General features: G+C 36.0%; 1 protein-coding gene across 1 annotated transcript in view; it reads right to left on the minus strand.

The window, feature by feature from the left end:
• Supt16h (SPT16 homolog, facilitates chromatin remodeling subunit) overlaps positions 1 to 18074 on the minus strand; it is a 33482-nt gene that overhangs the window by 5980 nt on the left and 9428 nt on the right. The window contains exons 2-22 of the mRNA XM_076849969.2: positions 15790 to 15882; positions 15367 to 15537; positions 14396 to 14548; positions 13482 to 13628; positions 13033 to 13184; positions 12187 to 12359; positions 10261 to 10351; positions 9116 to 9189; positions 8872 to 8984; positions 7559 to 7624; positions 7342 to 7437; positions 7141 to 7256; positions 6892 to 7045; positions 6227 to 6354; positions 5384 to 5519; positions 5149 to 5275; positions 4771 to 4889; positions 3180 to 3305; positions 2766 to 2878; positions 2373 to 2448; positions 1809 to 1978 (exon numbers count right to left, since the gene is read on the minus strand). Of these exons, the coding sequence (XP_076706084.1) occupies positions 1809 to 1978; positions 2373 to 2448; positions 2766 to 2878; positions 3180 to 3305; positions 4771 to 4889; positions 5149 to 5275; positions 5384 to 5519; positions 6227 to 6354; positions 6892 to 7045; positions 7141 to 7256; positions 7342 to 7437; positions 7559 to 7624; positions 8872 to 8984; positions 9116 to 9189; positions 10261 to 10351; positions 12187 to 12359; positions 13033 to 13184; positions 13482 to 13628; positions 14396 to 14548; positions 15367 to 15537; positions 15790 to 15882 (2594 nt within the window). The remainder of the gene's footprint in view (positions 1 to 1808; positions 1979 to 2372; positions 2449 to 2765; positions 2879 to 3179; positions 3306 to 4770; positions 4890 to 5148; positions 5276 to 5383; positions 5520 to 6226; positions 6355 to 6891; positions 7046 to 7140; positions 7257 to 7341; positions 7438 to 7558; positions 7625 to 8871; positions 8985 to 9115; positions 9190 to 10260; positions 10352 to 12186; positions 12360 to 13032; positions 13185 to 13481; positions 13629 to 14395; positions 14549 to 15366; positions 15538 to 15789; positions 15883 to 18074) is intronic.

Consider the following 18074-nt stretch of genomic DNA (forward strand, 5'->3'; position numbering starts at 1 on the left):
TGCTAAGTGATGAATGCAACATATAAAAGATTACCTACTGTGTAATTACATTTATGTGAAATTCTATAACAGGCAAAAAAATGTAATGTGATAGAAATCAGTGATGGGGATGAGGGAAAGGACTGACTTCATAGAGGCATGGTATGATAGAAACACTCTATCCTAACTGTCATGGTGGATATATTTACCAACACTCATATATCATAAACTGGTGAATTTCTCAATAAAGACTGCTAAAAGTTCATATGCTGGGCTGGGGTTGTGGCTCAGTGGTAGAGTGCTTGCCTAGCATGCGTGAGGCATTGAGTTCAATCCCTGGCACCACATACAATAAACAAACAAATAAACTAAAGGTATCGTGTCCATCTATAACTACAAAAATATATAAAAAAAATATATATTTTTTTAAAGAGTGAGAGAGAGAGAGAGAATTTTAATATTTATTTTTTAGTTATCGGCGGACACAACATCTTTGTTTGTATGTGGTGCTGAGGGTCGAACCCGGGCCGCACGCATGCCAGGGGAGAGCACTACCGCTTGAGCCACATCCCAGCCCCAAAAATATTTTTTAAAAAAAGTTCATATGCATTTATATACAATACTTGTACGCCTTTCCCAATTACTAGCATGTTTCTTAGGAAAAATCCTTACAGGGCTGGGGATTTAGCTCAGTTGATAGAGTGATTGCCTCACATGCACAAGGTCCTGGGTTCAATCCCCAGCACCATACACAAAGAAAGAAAGAAAAAAAAAGAAACCATGTATTTTTATTTTCCTCAGTTTGTTTCTAAGCTATGGATCCATTTCTTTTCTTTTTTTTTTTAAAGAGAAAAAACTTGTTTTTGCTCATGGTTTCAGAGGTTCAGTCCTTGCTCTAAGGTGAGGCAGATCATAATGCTGGAAGGGAGCAGCAGAGCAGCATAGAAAACCTACCCAGTTCATGACAATCAGAAAGAAGAGAGGTGAACCCATTTCTTAAAAAGGAGATTTATATTTATAGACATTTCTACTTCCTAGATAATGGGGAAGTGGGGAACAGCAGAGTAAACTATTTAACAGCTAACCAAACATCACACTTAGGGAGTGACCACTCCTTAAATTATTGGGGTTCTGGTACTTCCACAAGAAATTATTTTGAGTATGAGTGTCCCTCTCATGTGTGTATGTTACAAATTAAAAAAAAAAAAAAAAAAAAAAAGAACTAGTAAGAAGTATGGAATCTCTTTGGATGAACAATTATTATACACGCACACAGATATTTTTACACATGTACCAACTAGATAGAAAAAAAATCTTGGATTTTTAGTTTCTTCATGTAAACATTCACAAACTACTACTGGGAATTCAGGAAAAAAAATTGAATGGATTCTTTGGGATCTGTCATATTTAACAGACCTCAAATCCTTGTAACTTAATATAAAGGTAGGGGCTGAGGATGTGGCTCAAGCGGTAGCGCGCTCGCCTGGCATGTGTGCGGCCCGGGTTCGATCCTCAGCACCACATACAAACGAAGATGTTGTGTCCGCTGAAAAACTAAAAAATAAATATTTAAAAAAAAAAAAAAAAAAAAAAAAAATATAAAGGTAGTCTTACCTTGAGTACAACAGTGGATTTTAAAGTTTTTTTCCTCTAAAAAGGCATAATCTTGACATTTTTTTGTAGGCTGGCCCCAAACTCATGGGCTGAAGTAATCTTAGTGCCTCAGCCTCCAGAGTAGCTGGGTCTATAGGTGAATACCACTACACGTTTATGTAAAACATACAATACTTAAATTCTTAAAATAGGAGATGACTGGCACATTTACTTACTTCAACCATTCCTTGATGGGGTCAAGAGAGGCTACAGGAATGGCATTGATCATTGTCACTTTCTTACTGTAGTCCTTGTAGACGATTACCATATCAAAGTTCTTCAGGTGAAACTGGACCCTCTCAAAATGGATCAGTTCTACTTCATCCAATGTCACCACAAAAGGCGGCTATTAGAGAAGAACTAGATCATTATAAAAATACTTCCCCCAAAGTACTAGTACTTTCAAATACTTTCAGGATCTAAATTATCACACAGGAAAACTAAGCTTTTTTTTTTTTTTTTTTTGGTGTTTTTGAAAGGGTAAACTAGTATGAGATACTAAGAAGCCCTAGTAAAACCATTTGCAAGACAAAAACCTCAAGAAGAATAAATTCAAGGAAATTATGTAAAGAAACTATTTTTAAAAAGTACTTAGGGCTAGGGTTGTGGCTCAGTGATAGAGAACTTGCCTAGCATGTGTGAGACACTGGGTTCAATTCTCAGCACCACATATAAATAAATAAAATAAAGGTCCACTGCCAATAAATAAATAAAAATAAAGGGAGGCAAGACATATTTACCCATTCGGTAGCATTTACTAGCGCACTACTAGTGGGCTGAAGGAGGCAGGTACTCCTATAGGGAGCTCCATTAAATCTGAAAAGAAAGGAAACTCATAAAAGTGGGTTTAGCATATGTTAAACTACTGCTGCTACAACAAACTTCCCTCCCCGCCATGCCAAACAAGGCTCCTACATACTCACTGAAGACTCATCTCCAGGAGACCTCTTAGCCTTAGCCATTCATGCAAATCCTTAAAAATTTTAAGGGGGAGTGGATGTCTCAAAGATTATCAGTCATGGGAAAAAACCGGATGTGTTGTTTACATTTAATTATTATTAAAAAAAGTAATCCATTTTCCTAAAAGACAACCTGGTAAAACTGCAGATCAAGAAAAAGATAAAATGTGTTACCCCAAGTCCCTAAAAGGCACTTCAAATTCCAGTTCCTCTTTTGTTAGAGCCTCTACTTTCTCAATGAAATTTTTAAAGGCTGTTTTCAGTTTGTGCCTCATTTCTCGCTCCATCTGTAGAAAAAAAAAAAAAAAATTAACTACAGCCATCATGTTACTTGTTAATAGTACCTCTCTTCAAAAGTTTGAAGTGATTTTGTAGCCTTTAATTCTCATAATTACAATTCTAAAATACACCTTATTAAAAATCATCATTAACTACCAGAATCTATAGCTAATTCCCAAACACAACTACCATCGAAGCAGATAATTTGAGTTATTCTTCACAGTTGTTTATAAAATACAATAATTCCTGTGCTCAGATCTGGACCACATCCTTTGCTACTCTACAAATTCAACACCAAATTTCACAGACCTGTTCGGCGTAGAGGTCATCTCGGTCATGCATATGCTGATGTTTCCCTAAGTCTGTGGTGATCTCTCCCACTTCTGTGTAGAACTGCACATCTGTGTGCCGTTTCTTCCCAAACATGATGGCATTCTGGTGGCATAAAACAGAAAGAACAAGAAAGAAATCAGAAGACTTAGGCCACCTAACACACAGAAGGAATATGTGAGAAACAAAACCTGATAATGCTGGGGCTGGAGTTGTGGCTCAGTGGTAGAGCACTTGCCTGGCATGTGTGAGGCCCTGGGTTCAACCCTCAGCACCACATATAAATAAATAAATAAAACAAAAGATCCATTTACAACAAAAAAAGAAAGAAAAAAAAAAAAAAAAAAGAAACCATGATAATAAAACAAAAAGAAGAAGAAGAAAAAAAACCATGATAATGAAACATAAAAATATGTAGGATGGACATTTTAGTAATCAAGACATGGGCTTCCATAGCATGCATGTAAAATTAATTAAACCAGCTGGATGTAGTGGTGCATGCCTATAATCCCAGCTATCTAGGAGGCTAAGGCAAGAGGATCACAAGTTTGAGGTTGGCCTCAGCAAGTTAGTGAGAACCTGTCTCAAAATAAAAGCACTGGGGATACTGCTCAGTGGTAGAGTGTCCCTGACTTCAATCCCCAGTACCACTTGTTTATCCCTGTCACAAATAATGGTATTTGGGAATGTAAAAGTTAAAAAGCACTTCTATTTATTACAATAGACTTTGGAGAAAATGTTGGTAACAAGTTTTGTATAAGCAAAAACTTTTACTTCAGAAACAGGAATCTGAAGAACATTTCAAAAGCTTGTGTTGGGTGCTTTAACCACTGAGCAACATTCCCAACACCCTTGTAAAAATTTCCTTTTTGTTGGGGCTGTGGCTGTGGCTCAGTGGTAGAAGATTTGCCTAGCATGTGAGGCACTGGTTTTGATCCTCAGTACCACATAAATAAAAATAAAATAAATAAAGGCCGGGGCTGGGGATGTGGCTCAGCGGTAGCGCGCTCGCCTGGCATGCGTGCGGCCCGGGTTCGATCCTCAGCACCACATACAAACAAAGATGTTGTGTCCGCCGATAACTAAAAAATAAAATATTAAAAAATTCTCTCTCTCTCTCTCTCTCTCTCTCTCTCTCTTCTCTCTATCTTTAAAAAAAAAAAAAAAAAAAAAAAAAAAAAAAAAAATAAAGGTACTGTGTCCATCTATAACTAAAACAATATATATTTAAAACAAAATTCCTTTTTGAGACAGGACTAAATTGCTGAGGCTGGCATTGAATTTGCAATCCTTCTCCCTCAGCCTCCCAAATTGCTTGGATTATAGGCATGTACCACTGCAGCTGGCTAGACATTATGTTTTGGTAGTTACTATATATCTCACAAAAGGAACAAAAATACTTAGTGCCTTCTAGATGCTAGGCACTGTGGACTTTATAAACATATTTTCCAAGCCTCTTCATGATTTTGTTACAAGATTTTTTATCACTATTTTATAGGAAAGAAGTGAGAAAAATTAAATATTTTGCTTAAGAGCTCATAATCATAGCTAGTTAAGTTAAAGGGCATACCTTGAGGTGAAAGTGTAAGACAATAATCATTTCTCCATCACAGGGTTGGAACAAAGCATGTTTAATATTGTTATATAGAATATCCACTTTGTCTCCTCGAACAGATGTGAAGCGGAAACCTGGGGAAAAGAATGAAGAAGCTAAGTGTCAATCAGGATAATTAGGTTAGATCATAAAAAGACATTTTGTGTCTTCTGGTTATAAGAAGGTAAGAGGAAGCACAAAGAACTGTAGAGTTTTCCATTCTTACTGACCATATAGCAATGTAAGTAGATCCTCCCAACATTTCCTTGTCATACCGTATTATCTGATCTGTTATTCCTACAAATATGCCCCTGAAGACAGAGCCCAGAAACACAAAAGATTATTTGTATGTACCATTGACATGGGCCTCCAGTGAGCCTTGCATCCTCTTTTGGGCAATGTTTGGGCGAATATATAGATCTTTCAGTTTGGGGTTACTCCGATTTAGATTGATCACAAGCGAGTCTTGTTTGACAATGCCCTAAATAGAAAAAAAATAAATGTGAATCCTGTGTACCCTTACATGCTCTTTAAAACACATGTGTCCTTTTGAACAAAGGTGCTTAATTAGTCTTGTGTTCAGGCTCACCTCCTTTTCTTTCTCTTCTGCTTCTCGAGTCTTGTATCGTTTCTGTACTTCTTTTATAATTCGGAACGCATTTTGAAGGTTCAAGGCTGGTACTGTCTGTTCTCCAGGTGCCTTCATATTTGAAGCTCGGTATGTACTGTAAAAAAGGGGAAACAATTATAGAAGTTTATCTGTCTGGCCAGGTAACCTGTATCCATTACTACCAGTATATTTTATATCTGGATTAATACATATGTATATGTTAATATGTGTGTATTTATTTTGAAACAGGGTCTTGCTAAATTGCTCAGGCTGGCCTTGATTTTGTGATTCTCCTTCTTAGCCTTTCAAGTAGCTGAAATTATAGGTGTGTGCCACCACACCTGGCTTAATGCTTTTAAGAGAAAAACATACCACTATGTAGTAAGAATGCTTGGAAAAGTTTTAAACAAACCACCGACCAACCAAAAAAAACCCTATTTTTCCTTTCTTCTCTTAAATGGAAAATATTATAAATATTCTAAATCCATCAGAGTGGGGAAGATCACACTTATTTTCAAATCTGGCACATCACCCCCCAAATCTGGCACATCACCCCCCAAATCTGGCACATCACCATGAAGAAAGAGAATCCAAAGTGACACATTTAAGGATTCTATTATAAAATATATATATAAAATATTCTCATGAAACTTCTAAATTAAGAGTCTATAATAGTACAATCAGCAAAGTAATCCTAAAATGCCACCAAGGTAGTCAACATTCACTATACAGGGGAGGATGCTGCACAGAGAATGAGATGTTTCTGAGATTACCACTCTAGCCAGCAGGGATTTGGGAATGGTTGCTTTCCTGGGGACTCACATTTCCTTGACAAAAGTGGCTTCAGGGTTAGGAAAGATGTTGCCTTCATTCCTACCCAGAGCGCTGCCCGGGCAATAAAAGTTGATGCGCAAGTAAGTGTAATCTCCTTCTACAGACATACTTATATTCTGTTCAAAGAAAAAGAATGCATTAAAACAACAACCACTACCAAGTTGCTTAAGACAGATTAATGTCTGTCTTAATTTAATATATTATTTAATATTTATTAACTAAAGCCTAAATGATGCTCAAAACCAAGCAACCAAAGAAACAAATACATAAAAATAAATCAAGGAAAGATAGACAAATTATATTTCCAGATTAGTTTTTTTGTTGTTGTAGTTGGACCCATACCTTTATTTTACTTATTTATTTTTATGTGGTGCCGAGGATCGAATCCAGTGCCTTGCACATGCTAGGCTAGTGCTCTACCACTGAGCCACAAACCCAGCCCCTCCAGATTAGTTTAGCTTTCTACAAAGTGAAAATTAAAAGGGAATGATAATGATTGCAGGAGATTAGGACGAGATGGTAAAGTCAGTAAATCAGAGGTACAGAGTCTAAAGGAGCAGAGTACAAGATATGATACAGATTATTTATGGTGGGCACAATTGTTATTTTAAGAAATAAGTCTGAATGCAACTTGATGCAATAAGAATCAGTACCTTGATTGTGGCAATATGAAAAGGTGTTGCAATGCCGAACACTGGCATTATTACAGTCTCATACTTCTTATCAATATAAATCTTCATTTCCCGAATATGAGCTTCCTTAGGCATCAGAGATGGATTCTTATAGGAAACATTAGATTTGCGAGCTCTGGAGTGGGATTAAAACAACCAAAAAAACCCTGAGAATTTTCTGCAGTCACACACAACTCTACGACAATCTCACTGCTAAGTGCAAACTCTTACTTCTGAATCTGCTGCTCTCCCTTCTGTTCAGTCAATCGTCTCTTGGCTTCTTCATTGAGTTGAGCTGCTAATTCTTTTTGATGTGCCCTTCGCTTCTCTTCTGCAGTCATTTCATTCTAGTGAAGGGAGAACCCAAGTTATTAGAAGTGTGAATCAACTGATATGGTATGAGATAAATGTTATCTACAACAGTAAACTTACCCGTGTTCTTTCTGTAAGTAATGCTGCCCGAGAACCTCTTCCCAAAAGGTCCTCTGCCTCATCTTTCTCCTCCTCTTCTTCTTCCTCATCTTCATTCTACGGGAAAAAGTTGCAATAATTAAAAAACACAAATTTGTTTGTTTTTTTCTTTAGCCAAACATGTTTAACTTCCTTACTGTACTGGAAGTCCTACACTGCTCATTTATCTTCTTCCTACCTTTAGAAAAATCCCCACATTCTTTACTTTCTTCTTCACAGAAGTTAGAACAGTGGCTGGGCCATCCTAGAATAAAAAGGAGAATTTAGACTACCAATATAAAGCACATTCACTTTCTAACCTAGTAAACAGCTGGGCAATAATTTTGAAACTTCTGGATTCTAAAACACTTGACAATGAATAAATATAACTTTTGTCCTCCTAGTCTCTTATCAGAAACTATAATTATAGAACTGGGCATGGTGACACATGCCTGTAATCCCAGTGGCTTGGGTCGATGAGGCAGGAGGAGTGCAAGTTGAAAGCCAGCTGAAGCAAGACCCTAAGCAACTCAGTGATACCCTGTCATGAAATAAACAATAAAAAGGACTGGGGATATGGCTGAATGGTTTGCTTCTAATAAGAACACTGAAATATTCGCTATCATTATCAATTCTAAGTAAAAGAAGCCAGTCACAAAGACCACATACTGTATTGACTGAATTTATAGGAAATGCCCAAAATAACCAAAATCTTTAGAGACAGAAAGTAATTAAGTTGTGGCATAGGTCTGGAGGACCTGAATGGTAGATGCAGGAATGAGGACTGGCTGCAAGTGGATTCAGGTTTCCTTAGGTGATAAAAGATTCTAAAATTAAATAGTGGTGATGGTTGTACAGCTGCAAACACACTAAACAGACAAACCCATGAAATTACACAATAAAAACAAGAAGCAAAAAACCAAAAGTAACAACATCAACAAAAACTCTACATTTTGCTGTAATCCCAGCAATCTGAGAGGCCAGGACGGGAAGATCCTGTTTGAAGCTAGCCCAGGGACTTAGCAAGATCCTAGCTCAAAATTAAATAATTAATAAAGGAAGGAAGGAAAGAAGAAAAGAAAGTAAATACATTGTATGGTATGTAAACTGTAGCTTGATGAATTTGCCATTAAAAAAAAAAAGAAAGGGGCTGAGGTTGTGGCTCAGCAGTGCAGCTAGCACATGCGAGGCCCTGGTTTGGATCCTCAGCACCACATAAAAATAAATAAATAAAATAAAAAGGTATTATGTCCAACTACAACTAAAAAATAAATATTAAAAAAAAAAAAGAAAAAATTCCATTAGAATTAATTTCTGATATTATCATTTTTAAGTGGCTTGATTTAAATCATTCCCTGTTCTGGGCTAAAATCCTATTCCCAGCTGTACTGTCAGGCTATTCAGGGACCTCTCCCCTTAACTAGCATTTAACAAACAAGAAAATGCCCACAAAATCCAAAATATGCTTCAAAAGTGAGTTCATAAACCAGAAGCTAAAGAGGCAATACATACCTCATCCACAAGTACTGTGTCACCAATGAATAGGGCATAGGTTTTCTCTTCTGGTTTTTTCCCCTCCTTGTTAGTCAGGTCTGAGAATCCCAAATTGATGCTGAAAACCATCCCTAAAACAGCAAAACAGATTAGTCTGTGGCTGTGAAAGGATGAATAAGAATTAGATTTATACAGAAAGGGTCATAAAGCTAACAGGATTACTCAAAAAAGCACTTTTCTATTACAAGCATGTAAAACTCACCTTTTTTAAGTTTGTACTGATTTTTACTATTAATTACTAGAGAGCCTTCACGGAATTCAATTCCCATACCAAATCTGAAAAGAAGAGAAATATATCAGCAATATGCTAAAAGACTTGTAACATGGATCAATTATAATAATGCTCATTTCAATTTTCAAAATAATGCAGGTAAATTTGAAGTGATTTATCTCTGCTGATCAGTCAGGTAAGGTAAAGCATTCCAAGACAGTCTTTAGATTTTAAATATACTATATAATTCCATGTTGAAGAAAAATCATTTTTAAATTAAGTACCTCATGTAGTACTTATTTATTTTTTTACATGGTGCTGAGAATTGAACCCAGTGCCTCACACATGCTAGGAAAGTGCTCTACCATTGAACCACAATCCCAGCCCCAAGCCTTTTAACTTTAGCTTATTTACCCAGTTTTAAGCTTTAATTTACCATGAAATAGAAGTTTTCCTATAGACAGTTTAGCAGAGACTCTCATGAGATACATTACTTAAGATAGTAAATTAAGAGATATAATTAAAAAAAAATGTTTTAGTTGTAGATGGACACAATACCTTTATTTATTTTTATGTGGTGCTGAGGATCGAACCCAGTGCCTCACATGTGCTTGGCAACCCCCACCCCACGAATGATGGTATTTTTTGGTGCAACACTGATAATCACAGATTCATAAGACTTGGTATCACCAGAAGTCCACAAAGACACTATACACCTGAGACTAGACTAGTTTTCATCTAAAGATTGCCTAGAACTGTTTCCACAAATGTCCTTTATTACGTTTTTCTAAGTGTTCAACAGTCAAATACATTTGAGAAACACTAAATTAAGTAAAAATTCAAAGTAAATAAATAAAACATTAGAGCATTCCAGAGTATTCAATTTGTAAATGTGAGCTAATTTAATCCTGGAACACCTACTGGAACACTACATTGGTCTTAAAAAAATATATCTATTTCGTACAACTGGGAAAAACTTAAAATTTTCTTACTTCTCTGATAACATCATTTGCTTGGCATACAGTTAAGTATTGTCTATAAATACTGGTGAAATCAATCAACTCATTTAAGACTAGAGAATTACTACTGCCAGTCATGAAAACTGACTCAGAGTGACAAAACATATTATGGCATACCCTAGATTTTTGGTGATTTTGTTCAGCAGCTCTGGCTTCTGCTTTTTAACCACATCCATGACAGCATTATACACATCACATATCTTCACACCTAATAACAAGAAAAAAGGAAGACATTAAATTATCTTTCAGAGGGAAAAAAACCCCAAACATCATTAGGTCGAATTTTTTTCCACCTATTAAGTCCCCTAAAGAAATTTTTCTTAAAGTGTGAACTAAGGAATGCAGAGTGGCAGGGATGACTATGACTAGAAATTTGCTTTTTTGGGAGCACACACCTTGAAGTGAACCCAGTGTGCTCAATCCGAGTCACATCCCCAGTTGTTATACTTTATTTTGAAGCAGTGTATTACTAAGTTGCACAGGACCTAAGTACTGAGACTGGCCTCAAACTTGCAATTCTCTTGTCTTAGCCTTCCAAGACGCTGGGATTACAGGTAAAAGCCACTGCTCCAGGCAGAAATTTGCATTCTTACAAAGAGTACACCCAGTCATTCCTTATTAGACTGTTTGAGAATCATTTATCCAAGGAACATCAGCTGTCCCAGTGACATATTTTAAGTTACCAAAAGTATTACATTAAAAAGTTACTATACATTTTGATGAACAGACCATGGAAGTAGGTCCATTTCATTCATTGCTAAATGTACAAATTAGTGTTAGAAGAACTCCAGCATTAATTTTTTAGGTTTATTTTATAAATGAACACATCAAGCCAGAGTATACTGAAGATGGTGGCCTCAAGAAATCTTTATTCTCATTAAACTATTTATGACTGATTTAATAGGATTAAGATCAACTTAGAGATTCTGGAAGAATGGTAGGCTTATAAAACAGTTTAAAAGTGGGTAAGCATGAGGCTTCATTTAGCCAAATGGGAGTGCAGAATTCAAGGCAATAAAGTAGTCAAGTAATTTTGCTTTTTTCTTTGGTGTTAAGTAGCTTCCTGAGCAGTATTGCACTTATTCTATTCCCTGTATCCTCGGTATTCACTCAATGTAGGATAAACACCATACATTCTATCAGAGAGATAACTAGTACTCAGACCTTTTCATTTATTTTATTTTATTTTTTTTAGGTACTGGGGATTGAACTCAGGGGCACCTGACTGACGACTGACCATATCCACAGCCCTATTTTGTATTTTATTTAGAGACAGGGTCTCACTGAGTTGCTTAAGGCCTTGCTTTTGCTGAGGCTGGCTTTGAACTTGTGATCCTCTGGTCTCAGCCTCCCAGGTTACTGGGATTACAGGTGTGTGCCATGGTGCCCACCTCTCAGACCCTTTTATTTTTATTTTAAAAAATATTTGTTTTAGTTGTAGATGGACACGATAGCTGTATTTATTTTTTATGTGGTGCTGAGGATCAAACCCAGTGCCTCACACAAGCAAGGCAAGCGCTATACCACTGAGCCATAACCCCAGCCTTCAGACTCTTTTAAATTAAAGAGCAACAGGCCAAAGTGTTTTATGAAGATTTGGATAGAGGCCTAACAAATGAGATTTCTGTCAGCATCAGTGTAAGCCACAATAACCACTCACATTCGAAAGAGAGGTAATCCAATAGTTAAATGGTAGGATGATTTAAGGTCAGGGTCAGTAAAATCTTACTCTTATTTTTAGGATGAGAGCCTTAGGGGTACCAAAACAACAACAACAACAACAACAACAACAACAAAAAACGGTCTTTTTTTGGTGCTACTGGTGAATGAACCCAGGAGCTTGTGCATGGGAGGCAAACACTCTACCACTAAGCTTTATAAAATTTTAAGAAGGTTTTGCTAGGTGGCCCAGGCTTACCCTGAATTTGCAATTCTCTTACCTCGGTACCCAATAGCTGGGATTATAGGCACATACCACTGCACAGGGCTACTAGTGACATTTTTGTTATGTAATTTTAAATCATCTTTCCTAAGGCAATTTACCATGTCTTAATTCCTTCAGCAGTTCCTCTTGAAGTTGGAGCAGAAAGTTGTAATTTTCTTGAACTTCCTGAGAAGGATCTACCATCAAAGTGCGAACAAGGTTGGAGCAGTAAGACTTGAAGCGAATACCCATGGCACAAGTGATGGCTCCAAAATGCATATGATTTTTATCACTAGAGACCAAAGAAAAAAGCATTTAATTACCCAAAGTAGCAGAGTCCTTAGTATCACTGTCACAAAACTTCTAACAATAATTACTTTCCTTTCTATAAGAACGTCAATGTTGTAGCTGAATACAGACTTAAAACTTTTTTGTTGGTTTTTAGTAATCATACCTGTTAAAAGCAATGGAGTAAAAATTAGCAACGAAACTTTTTCATAAAAATTCAAGGAGAAAGTGAGTACTGTATTCTAAAGATGCAAAGGATATACTGAATTGTATCCATTATAGTTTAGCAACAATATGGTTGTGAGAGTCACGTATCTACAAGTCCTTTATGAATTGTGGGTTAAACTTTTCAGACTCACTGGAGGAACACCTTTTTTTTAGGCATGCACCACCCTCTAATGTAGAGAAACACTTTCTTTAAAATGTTCATAAAATTAAGAGAGGAATTACTTTAAGGTATATCTGACACCATTAAAAACAATTTCAGCGTATTCTGCATTTTAACTAATTTGGAAAAGTGCTTAAGTATTAGGTGAAATAAACTAAACATATAGAAGACAGACTAGTGATTATTCCATCTCCTACTTTTCTCTATTTTTCAAATGAGTTAAAGTGAAAATAGGCTAAAATTCAAAATGGCTCTGATTGTTGTTACATTAGAAAGTTCTCACACTTACCTCACCACACTGAATTTGAGATTATAGTTGCCACCACTCTGAATGATAGGTGGGTAACACATTTCCACAGTGGAAGGGTCTGCCCCAGCTAGGTATTTTTTCTCTTCAATAGCCTTTTCCACAGATTCAGCCAGTTTGCTATGTCGAACTTTCTGTAGGAGTACCCAGAAATAAAGAAACTAAAGGGTGGCAAATAGCAATGTGAAGTGCTAGGATGTTACCATTTGAAAACATCACATACCTTGATATAATTTATGGTTTACACATCAGACAATATATTGGTATACATACAAAGCAAGTTTGGAGAACAGTATATAGAATTTACAGCTGCTCTGAGGATATGTATATAAAATAATGGATAACCTCATTAAACCATAATGCAGGTTTAGTTATCCTGAAAGACAGATGGCAGAATTATTACCAACTTAGTGGTAAGGTCGTTTATTTACCTCATCTGCATCAACTATTTCCATGACTCTTTCCTTGAAGAATTTGTTGAAGACTTCAGAAGTGATGCTGGCTGCTTTCTTCATTAGGTTGAGCTCCCCATCCTCCTTTACAGCAATGGTATATGCCACAACTGCGCTGATATCAATCTATAGTCAAAGTGATAGTAAACATGCAAATACAGAATTGCTAAAAAAATGCATCTCTCCTATTTTGAATATTATCAGTTATTCTACTTGATTACTTAGCAATCTTTTTTTTGGTGTGAGGGATTGAACTCAGGGTGCTTAAGCACTGAGCCACATCCCTAGCTCTTTTTTGAGACAGGGTCTCATCAAGTTCTTAGGGCCTCACTATTTAGCAATCCTAAGTCCGAGGCTGGCCTCAAACTTGCAATCCTTCTGCCTCAGCTCTCGGAGTCTCTGAGATTACAGGCTTATACCACCATGCTTGGCTACTTAGCAATCTCCATCAATAGTTTGCAGAATCTTCAAATAGTCTCTCTTCTTGAATGGATTAAACATTTAAAATAGCTCTTTGCCAGGTCACTGTTGTGTTATAAGAGGCATTAAGCTAATGTACCTCTTAAAATGTAAGTTCGCCTCTCTATAGGTTTTTGTCAAGGCTGAAGACGGAAGATAAGCAGGAATGGTGGGGGAAAAAAGAACACAAATCTATTTCTTGGTCAGAAGATTTTTCTCTGTTTCCAACACAGAAGTGGGTGGACAGCCTCTTGAACACCCCATTTTCTGTCTGAAAAGTATAACTAATATATTGTTAAAAGGGGATGAAAAACATAAATGCAAATGAATATATAGTTTTCCCCAAACAAATGTCCTCCACTATCTTGTATGGAAGTCCAATATACTTCTGTCTTCTCAACTTTCAATTTGCTGCTTCCCAGTATTAGTCTTACTTTGTCAAAGCCCTCTTTGTTGAGGCAGTCATTCCAGCTCTTCATGAACTCTCCAGGGAATTTGTCTTTGCTGAACACACCAATTTTCTTGCCATTTTTGCTTTCTTTAATGGCTTCAATCATTTTGTCAAAGTTGCTCTTATTACTTTCATTCTATCATTGCCACAGGAAAGAAAAAGGGCTTGTTAGTTCAAAATTAGACATTTGTGTTATAACTAGTAGTAAGCAGAGAGAAAAATTCTAAACCATGGAAGGAATAAATTCTCCCCTAATCTCCACCTACTTCTTTTTTTTCTTTTTAATATATGTATTTTTTATTTGTCAATGGACCTTTATTTTATTTATGTATATGTGGTGCTGAGAATTAAACCCAGTCCATCATACAAGCTAGGCAAGCAATCTACCACTGAGCTATAACCCCAGCCCCTCCACCTACTTCTTAAGGGCAGATTATAACACATCGAAGGTCAACACAAAATTCCTTTGGATATTTTTATATACTTAAGTAAAAGTACCAAGTAAGTTAACAAAACTATTCTTTTTCTTCAGAAAGCCAAGAAACTCAAACATATAAACAAAAAATTGAGGGAAAATTCCTGTCAGGTAAGCAGCGTAAAAAAAAGATCACACTCGATAAAAACTGGAAACGAGGTTTATTTAAGTTTCCTTAAGGATATTTAAGGTTATCTGGTTTCTGAAGGTCAAATGGAAACAGTGTACTGGAGAACAACAAAGTTAATGTTCACCAGAATTCCACAGCCCATTTATTTTACTAAAGAACTTTTGGGTAATTGGACTCTTTTCTTCCTAACCAATAATGAAGATATGACAAAACTTAATATTATTACCATAGCCAGGTACAACTTTCCCCTTGAATCATTTTTAGAGTCATACATAGCATTTTGGAACAAAAAACCCCTCACTTCCAAAAACTTTTAAACATTTACAACACATTGTTTATTAGTTCTGACCTTTTCTCTTATTAGCAGTGTTATGGCAGGGGCTCCATTTGCATTCTCATTTCCCTTAGTGTTGGCAATCTGTTTCAAGAATTCCACTTTTTTCTTGCTGGCCATAAAGATGATTTTGTCATCACAGAAGACCATGATTGTATCAGTGAGTTCATAACCAAAGAGCCATGTCTATTGGAAAAGACAACAACAATAGTATTTACAGATATATGCTTGAAACATCCATAATAAAAATAATCAAATCACTGATATTTTTTAGTTTAACTCTTTTCTGTTGCTGGGGATTGAGCCGAGGGCCTCTTGAATGCTAAGCACACGTTCTGTCATTCAGCTACGTACCCAGAACTAGGAATTTAAAACACTGAACAGTGAAGTAGACGATTCAGTGACATTAAGGGATGAAAACCGCTACAAACCTCTTACCTGTAATGCAGTTGATTTGGCATAAACAATTTCTTCATCAACACCCACTGATACAACAATAGCATCAACATTGGCACACTCATCTTCTCCTTTCTAAAAAAAAATAAAAAAGTAATTTTGTTACTTTCTTTTCAAACCTTAACAAAACAAAAATACAGATTGAACATCTACTAGAGATATGTTTAATTTTCCTAATATAAGTTCCAAATTTCAGATACATGCCTGATTGGCAACCTCATAGCTCTTATTTACATTCCACTTGTTAAACAGCTTGAGATAGAATTCACATACAATAAAATCTGCACATTTAAAGTGTATAATGTTTAATATATTCAGTTACATAATCATCACTATGATCTAAATTTAGAACATTTTCACCTTCCCCAAGAGTAACCCTCTGCCATTAGCAATCATTCTTCATCTTTTTCTGCCTCCTCTCCAGACTTAGGCAACCACTAACCTACTTTTGTCTGCATGGATCTGTCTACTCTGTACATTTTTTCATGTAAATGGAATTGAATAATATGTGCCTTTGTGTCTGGCTTCTTTCACGTAATGTTTTCTAGGTTCATCTGTGTTGCAGTATATTACCAATAGTTCACTCCCTTTTAGAATCTAATTTCATTATGTGAACATACACTTGATTTATCCAAACACCAGTCGCTGGAAATTTGGGCTGTTTCCCATTTCGGGTTATTCTGAACAATACTGCCATGAATCTCTGTATACCTTTATCTCCCCCAACACTGGGGACTGAACCCCAGGGCACTCTACAACTTCAGTTAAATTGCTGAGGCAAACTTTGAACTTCCAATCTTCCCACTTTGTGTATAAGCTTTTGTGTAAATATACTTATCTTGGGTCTATACTCAGGAGAGGAATTGCTGGGTCCTTTGTCTAAATTTTTTGAAGAATTACCAATTGTTTTCCAGTGACTGATCCATTTTATTTTCTAATAAGAATGTATGAACTTCCAATTTTTCCACAAGCCAACACCTGCTATTATCTTTTTCATTATAGTCATCAAATGGGTACAAATTAGTACCATTTCAAGTGATGGTTGACAATTCGTATATCTCTTTGGAGACATGCCCTCTCAGATCCTTTGTCCAATTTGTAACTGATTTATTACTGAGTTGCAAGAGTTTTTATATTCTAAATAAAAACCCTTTATCAGATGTTATTTCCAAATATTATTTATTTGGTAGACTGTTTACTCATTTTCTTGAAGGAATAATGTGAAGCACAAGAGTTTCTAATTTTGAAAAAGTTCAATTTTTCTGTTTTCTTGTGTCTTTAGTGACTTATCTAATCCAAAAGCCATAAAGGATTTACTTATACTTACAGACCAGTTTTAGTTCTTATAGTTAGATGTGATTCATTCTGAATCTTTTTTTTTTTTTTTTTAACATAGTTATGGGGAATCAAACATAGGGCCTCACATGTGCTAGACACGTACCATGACACTGAACTATAATCCCAGCCCCTGAATTTATTTTTGTGTATGGTATGAGGAACAATCAAACTTATTTTTTTCCATGTAAGTATTTAGTTATTCCAATGAGTTGTTAAAAAATATCTTTTTCTTCATTGAATTGTTACAACACTCCTGTCAAAAATCAAATGACCAGAGGCTGGGGATATAGCTCAGTTGGTAGAGTGCTGCCTTGCATGCACAAGGCCCTGGGTTCAATCCCAAGCACCACAAAAACAAAAACAGATGACCATAAACATAAAAGCTTATTTCCAGACTTTCAATTCTATTTAATTAAGCTACATGTCTATCTATAACAGTGCCACACTGTTTTGATTACCACAGCTTTGTTGTAGGTTTTGACATTGAGATATGTTAAGTCCTCCTATCATTTGCTATTCTTGAAAAGCTCTATAATACCAAAAGGCTGGTAATTCTGGCTTCCCCAATGAAGCAAAACCCAAAATCACCTATGTAAGAGTCTTCCATATTTTAAGGCTTTTAGTTACCAATAAAAATAAACAGGGGGTTCACTGTTGTTCTCTATAAGTTAATTATATGATGCAAAGAAATTAACTATATGTAGTCCTCTGTTGATTTCCACTCAGAAATGTTCTTTTCCTTTAGACTGGAAACAACTTTTACCATTAGTACTTATGACCAGAATTTGGTACTGTTTTTTCCTTGCTGGGGTAAGATAGTATTCTCACTGTAGTTCTGATTTTTCCTGATGGCTAGGGAGAATTACAAGAAATGCTGAAAATAAAATCTAACTGATATATACATACTATTATATACAATAGCAGGTAAA

The sequence above is a fragment of the Callospermophilus lateralis genome, chromosome 3 (assembly GCF_048772815.1).
Source record: "Callospermophilus lateralis isolate mCalLat2 chromosome 3, mCalLat2.hap1, whole genome shotgun sequence".
Classification (NCBI taxonomy): domain Eukaryota; kingdom Metazoa; phylum Chordata; class Mammalia; order Rodentia; family Sciuridae; genus Callospermophilus; species Callospermophilus lateralis.